The sequence below is a fragment of the Chelonia mydas genome, chromosome 13 (genome assembly GCF_015237465.2).
Source record: "Chelonia mydas isolate rCheMyd1 chromosome 13, rCheMyd1.pri.v2, whole genome shotgun sequence".
NCBI classification, from domain to species: Eukaryota; Metazoa; Chordata; order Testudines; family Cheloniidae; genus Chelonia; species Chelonia mydas.
The window spans coordinates 4,685,715-4,697,956 of NC_051253.2; the positions used below are offsets into that span (position 1 = coordinate 4,685,715).

General features: G+C 48.1%; 1 protein-coding gene across 4 annotated transcripts in view; it reads right to left on the bottom strand.

Moving 5' to 3' along the window:
• Positions 1-11,915, bottom strand: part of ZNF512B (zinc finger protein 512B) — a 62,422-nt gene extending 50,507 nt beyond the window's left edge. For 2 of the 4 annotated variants that reach the window (XM_043527041.1, XM_043527040.1), the window contains exons 1-2: positions 11,668-11,915; positions 323-448 (exon numbers count right to left, since the gene is read on the bottom strand). In XM_043527041.1, coding sequence (XP_043382976.1) covers positions 323-446 — 124 coding nt within the window. In that variant the 5' untranslated portion in view covers positions 447-448; positions 11,668-11,915. The remainder of the gene's footprint in view (positions 1-322; positions 449-11,667) is intronic. The other 2 variants (XM_043527043.1, XM_037877087.2) reach the window with 1 other exon arrangement.
• Between the last annotated feature and the right edge of the window lie 327 nt (positions 11,916-12,242).

Genomic DNA, 12,242 nt, shown 5'->3' on the forward strand with positions numbered 1-12,242 from the left:
TTCCGTCCCCAATTTCCCTACGTTCTATACAGATCTAGGGACCCCTCGCTTTTACTGTGGAAAAACATTTACATCAGCAATAGAGATGAAACTGAGGCAGCAGAAAGCGTCACGCTACCTAACCGAATCCTCCAGCATTTTCCCAGGTCTGCATGTAAAATGTGTGTCCCTCAGTCTGGATCTTTGCCTCACATGCAGGTTTTGGCACGCTGAGAGGCAAGTTCCCTTCCCGTTGGTTTGGAAAGTGGCAGTTCCAAGACCTACCGCATGCCCCGTCTCCTCCACCCCCTTAGCTTTGAGAAAAGAAAACCCAATTCCTTACCCAGCTTGGGGGGCTCAGGGATCGGATTTACCCTCATCTCTGTCCTGCTGCCTTCTTTGCTTGCACTGGTTTTGCTGGACCCTGCAGCTCTCCTTCCACCTCTGAAGGAATACGAATCCGCCATCTCTAGAACGAGCAGAAGACACATGTTAAAAACACAAAAATCCTCTGCCACAGAGAAAGAATACACTGCAAGCAAGAATGGCATCTACAGTGGAAAAAATATTAAACAGGACTAAATGTTCTCATTTAAAAAAAGAAGCGGGGTGCATTTGCAAATATTTGTTTTATGGTTGAGGGATACTATAGACATGGTTGAGGAGTTGCTTTCATTATAAACCTGTTTCCTCTAAGCATACAAGAGCAAAGACTTTATTAGAAGTGACGGGCTGGATTCATACAAAGAAACAACGAACAAACGGCTTTTCTTCTTTGTTTATTTCTCTGCTTTCATTAGAAGATAACAAAAGGAAAAAAAGGTGAGTTTTAATGAACAGATCCCACGATAAATTTCCAATTTTTGTTATGAATGGCAAACCCGTCTAAACTGAGAATTGTGAATGTTATCTAGATCCCCCGGATTAATAATTCAGGTTGGCTTCTCTGTAAATAATGAACATCAAAAATGATCACGAGAAGCCCGATCTCGCTTCCATAGAAGCCGACAGCGAAACTCTATCAACTTCAATGGCAGCAGGATGAGTCCTTGGAATTGCTGGCTCTTACAACTCCAGCCCGAGTGGGAGTATTTTCAAACACACTGTAAAACCATCACGATAAAATGAATGGAGGGAGGGAGGGAGGGGTTAAAACAAGTGGCAGGAACGCATGGTGTACTAGGCCACCCACGCAGCAGAGATGACGGGGTCCTCCAGAAGTCATTAGCTGCAGAGGTCCTTATTGCTTTTATAGCTTGGAAGCCTCTTAAGGTATGTAATGAATCTGCTAGTGTTGAGTAACTGGTGATTTTAGGGCAGCATGGGGCAGGTGTCTCTAAAGGCTGGACTGGAGAGGCAAGCAACGTCTCTATAATTAGCTGCATTGTGGAGACAAAGTAGATGGGAGTCAATTGAAGCATAGCTCTTTCCCATTAGCCCGGCCTCTGTTGTAAAGGATGATTAAACAGACTATGCCAAACCCATCCCTGATGTCATTCAGCTGAAATCAATGGGGCTGAATGAGGGATGAATTTGGTTCATCTGTTTACATTGGCAGTTTGTTCCTCTGACGCACAAGTCAATTTCCAATTGGGATCTAAGAGAGAAGGCCCGATTAATCTCTCGGACCCGAGGGCTTGACCCTACCGCTTTTACTCCGGTGAATAAAGGTTGCATGGTTGGTCCTCAGTTCAAATAAATGGGCTGTGCAGGGTTGAAACGGCAATTCCATAACACCCGGACATGGCCAAGTGTGGTAACTCAGGGGCTCTCAACCTTTCCAGATTCCGGTCCCCCTTCCAGGAGTCTGATCTGTCTTGCGTACCCCCAAGTTTCACCTCATTTTAAAACTACTTGCTTACAAAACCAGACATAAAAATACAAAAGTGTCACAGCCACACTAGTACTGAACAATTGCTGACTTTTTCTTTTTTACCATATAATTATAAATAAATCGATTGGAATATAAACATTGTACTTACATTTCAGTGTATCATATATAAAGCAGTATAAACAAGTCACTGTCTGTATGAAATTTTAGTTTGTACTGACTTCACTAGTGTTTTTTATGTAGCCTGTTTTAAAACTAGGCAAATATCTAGATGAATTGATGTACCCCCTAGGAGACCTCTGAGTCCCCCCGGGGTACATGTACCCCTGGCTGAGAACCACTGCTGTAACTCACACCCCTGGAGGAACAGGTATCCAGACACAATGCCTTGCAGGGTCAATAGAGCACTTCAGTGTGTATGGTTGTCTCCTTCTCCCTTCCTATTACCCAAATCACCTATATACATTGTGCACTTTGCATTTCCCTAGTCCTGTCACTTGAGGATCGCTAAACACTCGACCGACATTACACAGTTGTGAGCCTGCACTCATTAACCAGGGAGATCACTATATCCATTTTGCAAATGGGAGAAACTGAGGCACAAAGTGATTGACTTGGCCCTGATCCCACGGTGAATCAGAGTCAGATCTGGGATTAGCATCCAGTTCCCAATCCACTTCTCTGACTACTAGGACAAGTCTGTAGTCTGCATGAACGTCTTGCAGATTTTCACTTTTTATTGCGGGTAAAAGACTAACAATACGTGCAGCAAATGAACAAGAGGGAACAGCAGAAGCAGACGCAGTCCAGCACCTCAAGAAGCCCTGCTGCAGATTTGCAGGCCTCCACTCCAAAATAAGGCCAAATTTGCCGAGTACAATAAACCTCCCCATGTCACCTTTTTGAATACACAATGCAAGACAATTCATAGCTACAAAGAGTTTTTAAAAGGCTGGCTATGGGTAATACAGGTAGACTCCAGAAACCCCAGGTTTAAAATATCTGATTTGAGCAATATCTTCCAATATTGTCCTCAGATCCTGGTTCAATTCCCTGTCCTGGGCCAGTCTCTCCCTGGCTCACAATACTGCAGAGGGAGCACACTCAGTGTGTGAGGGATGCCTCGTGTCCCAGTTTAAGCCCTACAGGGAAGTTTTCACCATTGACTTCAATGGGAACAGCACAGAAACAGCAGGAGGGGCTCTGAAGAGTCCCCACTAGTTATTTTTCTTGGCTGAAGGATGAACATTTATACATAGGGGCAAAACAGTCCTATGGACATAGACCAACCTGCCTGGACCTGTGGCCGACTCACCCCTACTGTGTGGCCACAGGAAAGTAATTTAACCTCTCAATTTCCCAAGTCACAAGACAAGGATGATAATATTTACCCACTATCCAGGGGCAGAGGGAGGACTGATTAGCGAATGTTTGTAGAGTGCTCTGATGAAGGGTGTGTGTGTGTGTGTGTGTGTGTGTGTGTGTGTGTGTGTGTGTGTGTGTGTGTGTGTGTGTGTGTGTGTGTGTGTGTGTGTGTGTGTGTGTGTTTGAAAGTAGGAGAAGAAATAGCCCAGGTCCGGGAACCTCTACCAAAAGCTACTGTGCCTCTAACAGGGGTCTTCACATGAGCACAGATCCTTCAGTGCATATAAAAGTTAATGGAATATAAACATCGGCAGCGTTATACTTTTCTCCCTCGGGGGGTGCGTGTTGTGTTTTTTTGATGTCCCACAGAGCTGACACACACGGATCACAACGGCTTTGCCATTTTTAAGGCAGCTATAACGTTATCCCACCACACACACACCTAGATACAGACACTCTCAGCTAGCCCATAAGAGCCATGCTGCAAAACAATTAACAAACACTGAGGCAAGGCACAATGAATGGACACTGTGATTCTGTGCCGTCAGCTAGTGGGCAAATATTTTGTTCTCTGGATGGACATTACGCTTCAAACGTTTCCTGGTTTGTGGTGTTTATTGTAGGGTTGCTTGTTTGTATTTACTTATGCTTAGGTGTTTGTTTTGCTCTTGGGTTTATTTGGGCAAGTGGCCTCTTTGTACTTACTTGGCCCAACTCTGCCCTTGGTTACACACTTCTACATCAGGAGTCCACTGAAGTCACTGGAGTGATACCAGAATCAGACCCACTGTGCATGTTGCAGTTTTGTAAACAACACCTAGCTCTTATCTTCAGTAGATTTCAAAGATCTTTACAAAGGAGGCATCGTTAGCCCCATTTTACAGATGGGGAAACTGAGGCACAGAGGGGTGACGTGATTTGCCTAAGGTCACCCAGCAGGCCAGATGCAGGACTAGAACGCACATCGCTCCTGAGTTTCAGTCCAGTGTTCTATCCACTAGGCCACACTCTTGCCGAGAGACCTTTAACTACAAGCACCTAAAAATTCAGACATGCTCTTTGCAGTTATTATTCATACTCTGAAAGTCTGAGTTGCTGTTAAATTAAACATCTGTATTGCCCTGTAAATGCACATGGTCCTTTACAGAACACATGCTCCCTGCCCCCCAGAGCTTACAGCCAAACAGGCCAAGCCAAAGATGGGGCGCATGTTCAGGAGAGGAAGGAATGCTCAGTGATCCCCAAACACCACAGCACCCATGTGTCTTGCCCCCTGACATCAGTCTCCCTCCTCCATCTCTAAATACTCAACACCCCTCCATGCCTAGCTTCTGCCTGCTCTGGCCCCCAACCAGCCTGTAGAAGCTGGGGCACCTGTGAGGAGCGGGGCATTTGTGGGGAGGTGCCACATTCCCCCTTATTCTGTAGCAGCAGGGCTCCCATCAGAGTCTGGCTCCCAGGGTCCCTTTCTGATTGGCCCCCTTCCGGTGGGAGGGAGAGGTTCAGAGCAGGGAGGAGAAGGTCACAGGCTCAGCGTTACCTGATGTGGGGAAACCCCCTGGCTATGAAGGGGGCCAGATGCCGAGGACAGCAGCCCTCTCCCTGAGCCCACCTAGCCATGTCCCCACACAGCCTCGGAGCTCCACACACCTGCAGGAGGGGTAGGGAGGGAGGCTGCTGGGTAGACTCAAGTGCCCCATAATTCCCTCTGACAAAGCGTTCCCATGTAGCAGCGATGCTCAGTTTCCCATCCTCTGCAGGATTCCTCTCCGAGCAGGACGTGGCCTTGAGTTAGGATCGAATCCCATGTCTTTATCAGCACTAGACTCCCCAAAAGATATCGCTTCCCCTCCTCGGCCCAGACAACCCTGCAGCTTCGCTGAGCTGAACAGCCGTGGACAGCTCTTTCACCCCAGCGTGTCGTTCCTGGAGACCCGGATGCAACAGCCTGGCCTGAAGCCTGCAGGAGGTCAGACTAGATGACCATAATGGTCTCCCGTGGCCTTAAGATCTATGAATCTATGACCGTGTATGTGTTGAAGGCGCAACCAATTATGCTCATCCATTCAGGCCAGCGGCACAGCTAAGGAACTGCAAAATCAGTTCTGGTTTGTTCTCTAGTTAAACCCCAAACCATTTAACTTTAAAAACCACAGATCAGATGTTTCATGTCAGAACTTCCTACAAAATTCCTTTTTTTGTATCTGTTTGCCTTAACTCAATTAACAAGAATCTACACAGCACTGTCCCTAAACAGACACCAATAGACACCCAGCTCAGCAACTGGCCCATCTGAGGTGCCACAACTCCCCCGCAGTTACGCGAAAAGAATTTTCATTGGACTGCTCATCATGTGGTAAGGGCTCAACCCAAGTCCCATCCCAAGTAACGGCAAAGGTCTAGGGAACAGAATCATCTGGAATTCAGCTGGCGCATAGGCACCTGACCTTGCTGCTGCATGACCCCATGGCAAGAGCATGAGACTGGGATTCACGAGGTCTATTCCCAACTCTGCTATTGGCCTGCTGGGTGACTCTGGGCAAGTCACTTTCCCTCACTGTGTGTCTGTTTCTCCAAAGATGACAATGATAATGACCTTCTTTATCCAGGACTTTGAGATCTACCGGTAAAAAGCACTACGGAAGAGCTAGGGATTATTATCATCATATTGTGCCATGCGCATTAGACCAGAAAACATTCCCGCAGCGCTGCCCAATGTACCAGATACAGCATGACATTCTACTGCAGTGTCATTTTGGAAAGCAGGAGACATTTCAGTTCTGCCTCTAAAGATGCTGGGCTGTAGAATCGACTGCAAAGCAACCTGCTCTTGCAAGCTCTCCACGCATGGAACTGCCGTTGAAGTCGAGGCAAGGACTCCCAGGCACAGAGACGTCGTGCAGGGTCACACAGAACTTTAAGAGGCTGCGATGTGACTTTCATGGGATTCCCGGCGTGGGTCAGGGCAGCGCATGTGGTTTGTTCTGGGAGATGTGGTGACATGCCGAGACTCTCCAGCGTGTGGTGTCTGGTGATGAAAGCTTGATCGGGAGCACAGACACCAGGGTTAATCAGTCTCCAGATAAAAGGAGGAATTACAGCCTTGACTCTGAAGTCTCTGGCATTTGGAGCTGAACAGAAGGAATCATTCGTTCAGCTCACTTAGCCTCTTTGTCTGATTGAGATGTATTTCTTAATTGTTATTATTTGTAGCCCAGCAGTGTCCGGAGGCCCCAACCCACATCAGGGCCTCATGGTGCTAGGCACTGCACACACAGCCTGAGGCAGTCCTTGGACCAAAGATCTTACAGTCCAAGCAGACGGGACTGAAACGGTGGGAGAAAGGAAGCCTTGTTATCTTCATTTTACAGAGGAGAAACTGAGGAACGGGGAATGACTGTGGCAGAGCTGGGAATTTACCAGAGATCCCAAGTCCAGTGCCTTAACCAAAGAGCATCCTTGTCTGTGAGCAGCTTGCTATTCTGAAATGTATTGGTTATTAGAGATAATTATTCACAGAGATTTACTAAATATTTGATCCACAAAGTATGCCTGTGACTTCGTGCACGCAATGCATTCAATATTCTACTTTCGAGCCATGTTGATTAGCTTTGATTGGGCCCATAGGTTACATGGTATTGTTCCCGTTCCTTGACCCGATGAACATAACAGCTAGAATCCCATTTCTAGAGCAAATGCTCACGTTAATAATTTAAAAGTTCCCATTCCACAAATATTTTCTAATATCTGCTATTCCCTTGAAAATTCCTTCCAGTAAATTCATGCGCAGAAACACAAACACCAAAAGGAAGAAAATTCGAAATACGAAAAGAGAATGTGGAGATATTCACCCAGCGCAGGTTCAGATCAAACCCGGAACATCGTCTATATATAACTGCTTTGTGATTGAATTGATTTGGCTACACAAACACATACACAGAATAGTATGTTCTATTTGAACAACCCCTAACACAATGGGGTCCTGGATCACGACTAAGTGGCCAGCGCTCGGGGCCCTCTTCTTGCGAACGTGGGGGCAGAGGTGCAAGACTAAATACTACTATTAATAACTGTACCGACAAAGATCCAGCAGAAGACAACCTGACATGGCTATGCTCAACCTGCTAACACAATAAACCATAAAATTGCACATTCCTTACCAGACTAGGACAGCTCAGGTATACCACAGTATTGCGTATTTATAGTGTTTTAATGAGACATGCCATACCTGTGTTTGTCGCATAAATCGAGTACATACTTAGACAATTTTTAATGAAGAGTCTATTATTTACTTGATAGACAGCAACATTTCCTTTGAAACCATTACATGGCAGACAGCGTGATCTAGTGGTTAGATTGGGAGACTGGGAGTCAAGACTCCTGGGTTCTTTTCTCTGTTCTCTCACTGTGTGAACTTTGTTGCCTCGAATGACACATGCTATGTAAGGACACAGACGCAAGAGAGGGGTAAAGAAAATCTGGGCTGAGCCTATGTCCAGGACTCAGGAACTCCCTTGGTTCTACCCTTAGCCCCATCATGCACATATAGTGAAATTCACCCAAGGAATGGAGGACCCATGAAAGATTCTCTAGGCATCAGCCTCCGATGGACCAAGGTTGCAACCACCTGGTCTCCTGTCAGGCTGCAGATGTGAGGTGTGAATGCCAGAGCGGGCGCTTCACCACCAGACACGTGAAGCGGCTACAAACACGCAAGGGCAACCCCCAGGCATTTGCGGAGTCTTAGATGAAGAGCACCTGAAAACTCCCATTGACTTCAATAGGAATTGTGGGTCCTTGGCACCTTTGAAAATTATAATAATATCAAGGAAACTATGAGAGCCTGGGGAAGTTTGAGTATTGATTCCACGAAAAACTTCACATCCAAAAATTAAACCACAGGTTTTAAACAAAAAATTAACCCATACACCAAACCAGCCACTTTGTTCCCTCCATTTAATGTACACGCTCTCTTAAAACAAGCTTTTCTTGCTTAGGGGTGGGGGTGGGGATCTTAGAAACTCTCCAGCATATTTTATGTTCCACCTAATTGCTTTCTGAAACCTTTCCTCCTCCTTTCAATTTAGCCTACAATAATAACAATCAATTTATTGTATATTCGTGGGGGCCAAATCTGGTACAACTTGATGGATTTAGTGGAGTCGCACCAGGGTAACAGAGCAGAAATCAACCCATCATATTTTAACCAAACTTCTAGCTCTTTTATGACACATGCTGGAACCAGGTGATCAATTACTTCCAACCTCTTTCCATCCTTTCCTTAACTTTTGGCTGAAACCCTGTTGTGATTCACAAGGCGGGGGGGGGAGGGGAGAAAATCGACATCTTAAATATAGCAGCGCTAGGAGTTATGTTTATGACACTGGAGCAAAGAAATTGATCCAGCGGACTCCCTGCAGCGTAGAAGAGATGGACCAGCTTTGTGATTTAGAGATATCACAGGGGACTGCTACACAGGGAATCCGAGTTCAAGTTTCCAACTCTCTCCTGAGCAGCTTGGGCCAGGAGTTGCCAGCAAGGCTTTTAAAGCAGCATATTCTACCCTGGAGAAAGCAATGCACTTTACTCCAAAACCGAACCATCGCTCACCAACACAAATGGCCAGATGAGGTGGAACAAGAGGGGAGCAAAGATTCAAAAAGCTCAGCAGGATGGGGAGTCCAGAAAATGCAGAGACCAAGGATGGGAGTGAGGAGAAAGCAAATGAGCGAGAGACTATTGACAAGAGGGCTCTGAAAAATCTAATCGTACAAGGTGACAAAATCTACATATATTTTTCAAACTTGCTTTCATGCAAAAGTGTCTGGCTAGCATGAATTGCTTCCATAGCCCCTCTCAACAGCATGAAGTGGGGCTTGGAGAGCATCTCTCACTCTAATGCAGGACATATTCAGCCCTGGCATAAGCTGGCACAAGCCCTATTAAAGTCTGTCGTGTTTTACACAGGTAAACCTGTTCCCACAGATACTTAACTTTTTCAGGCAATTTTTTCTCTGTCTTGTGAACTGATCTGGTGTCGGGGGACGTAGAGGTCACTGCGTCCAGGGGGACCAGTGTTGACACATAGATATTGGCATTTTAAGGTAGCAATTAGGAAGTTGGCATGTTGCTCCATGGAAATCTGTGGCTATTTGAATTTATTTGACACTAACTATAAGAAGGAAAACAGTGCCGTGCATAAAAACCCATCAGTTTCTGCTCATCACTAAATACGCTGGGTCAAGCTACGTCCACTGCCACCTGAATTTGGCCCTTACTATCTAACCCAGCATTTCCTGGCTTGATCCCCACTAACTTCTAACTGCCGCGATCTAACAGTCCCCAGTAAGTCCACATGCTAATGGCCTATAGGTCTTTAATAAATCCTCTCCCCTGACATACCAGCGTAACCTTCTCAGGTAAAGTGCTAACCGTGGTGCAAAGAAGATGCCTGATGTGCAGCAGGCTGATATCCACTTGCTTTACTTATTATTAATAATTTATAAACTGCTGCAAATGTTCATGGCGTTGCTCAGGGGTAGGACAGTGCCGAAAAGGTCACAGATCCCTGCCCTGGAGAACATAGAAGCTAAAGGCACGAGGAGAGAGTCAGAAACAATAGCTAGAAGAAACCAATGGGCGAAACTGATGTTTGTTGTTCTTGTGAGTTTCTGACAATTCACTTTCACTCAGTATTGATTATCGTTTCTTCTGGCTTTAGACGGGAACCAGGGCAACACTCTGATGAATGAACTGAGCAGTTCCCTAGTTCCACAGCAATTTCTGTTAGTCTCTCTCCAAATCACGTGCTGATCCGCTATTTGGTAACTTTCTTACAGAAACGTTCTGTGTATTACACAGACATCCCTACGCTTTCTATAGGCACACGGCACTTAACAGACTAATTCCCTTCTTTCTTGAGCAGTGGAGGAAAAACACAGCCACACAAAAGCTGCACTGGAATTAAGGGCTGGTAGTTTTTACGTTTGTACCATTCAGTACTGCAGTTTGAAAGGAGAGACCTAAAACCAGGTTAAAATGGGTGTAAATGTGCCCATCTTTCATCACAATGAGTATGTGTGCACATGCACGCACACAAAAAGCTTCTGAGGGTTTAAAGTTTCTGTTTCAAACAGATTTGCTTCCTGCCCCCGGCACCAAAGCTGATGGCAAAGCATGAAACCTAAAAGACATTAAACAGAATTAACCTAAACTGATTTATGGGATTCACAGCCCTGTCTGGCCTCCCTAGCCAACTGCCCACCTGGCATAGAAGTCTATGCCCCAGCCTCTGTGAGTGCTCATGCAGCTGTAACATCCCAGATCTGACCTAGCTTGCCCACGACAACCTGGAGAGAACGTCTTTGGGCTGGCTTTATAGAAGGGACAATTTAGCTGTAATGTCTCTGACCTAGCCCGTCCTATGAAAACATCCAACCAGCTGCCATGTCCCTGCTGGGAGTGCTCCGCCCCTGCCTTGCCCAGCCCATGTCAATGTCCACGTGAATATAACATCCCTGGTCTGGCCCATGGGAGTGCCCACCTGGATGTACTGTCTCTGATCTGCTCCATCCTTATGGGAGCCCAGCTAGCTGTCATGTCCCTGTCTGTTCATGTCATTACCTGCCTGCATGCTTTGCCCTTTGCATGACCTACCCCTCCCAGTGCCCACCTGGCTGTCATCCCCCTGGGCTCCGCCATCTAGCGGCCACATGGCTCACATGACCTTTGCCTGCCTTTCCCCGGCTGTGCCCACCTGCCCTTAGTGTCCTTGCCCTGTCCCTCCCATTGCCCACCTGGCTGCCATGTGACCTGCCCAGGTGTGAGCTGAGCTCACCTGCCTGTACTCCCCCCATTCTTCGAAGCTTAGCTGGCCGCAGGCCCCTCCCCCAGGCAAAGGTGTGGGCAGCCCCATGTGAATGTCACCTGTCACCGCCTGGGGCAAGCAGAGCGCAGCCCCGTTGGGGGAGGCTGCAGTCAGACGCAGGGGAGCAACTTCCAAGCCCCCTTCTTTAAAGTGCCAACGCTGCAAATAAATAAAGAAATAAATACCCCCTTGCAACTCCCAGCCCCCCCCAAGCCCCTCCAGATCGTCTCCTCCGCCCCCTGAGCGTATTGTCCACCTTCCATTAAAAAAAGGGAGGTGGGGTGGGGTGGGGTTGTTGTTTTTTTTGTTTGTTTTTGGCAAAAGGGAGGGGGCGAAAAACTATTTTTATTTCTTGTGCATGGGAAAAAATAATTAAGGGGAGGAGGAAAAGGCAGTGAAGCAAAATGGCGACTTTTTTATGTAGAAGGAGGAGAGAGGGAGAGGGAGAGAGAAGGGGGGGAGGCATCCCAGGCGCGCCGCGAAAGGAAGCAGCAAAATCCTCGGGAGGGGGCGATCGGGCCCGGGGAGGGGGCGACCGGGCGGAGTAAAAGCAGGGCCAAGGGTGGAAAAGGGCCGGGGGAGGGCGGGGGAGGGGAGGAGGGTTGCCGGGGGGGGGCCTCCTTACCTCGGTGCTTGTGGCGAGCTCTCCAGGGCCCCGCACGCACACACACACACACACGCGTGCTTGGAGCGGGCGAGGCGGCGCTGGCTCATGCGCGATCCCCCGCGCCCCCCTTCCCGGCTACCTTTGACAGTTTTACGGTCGGGGAAGAGGGAAGCAACTTGCAACTCTCGCGTTATTATTTTAATACTGCAAGGAGCCTCCGCTCGGAGACAGTGGGCTCGTCCCCCCCTCCCGCTCCACCCCGGGCGCCTGGGTGGAGACCGGGGGGCTTGGAGAGGCGAGCGCGGGCACCCTGCGACGCGCCCAGGGCGCAGGAGGCAGGTGCGCCCCGGAGCAGCGCGCTTGGAAACGGCCAAAGGTGGGAAGTGGCCAGCGCTCGGGGCCCTCTTCTTGCAAACGTGGGGGCAGAGGTGGAAGGCACCCGCTGCCTGGGCGCCCGAGGGCGCAGGGGACTGGTGCCGGCTGGCAGAGGGTGGCTCTGCCCAGGCCCCCTTGGATCAAGGGGATAGTCCAGCCCCCACCCGGAGCAAAGGGGACGCTGGTCTTCCCAGACTCTGGGTTTAATTTACAATGGG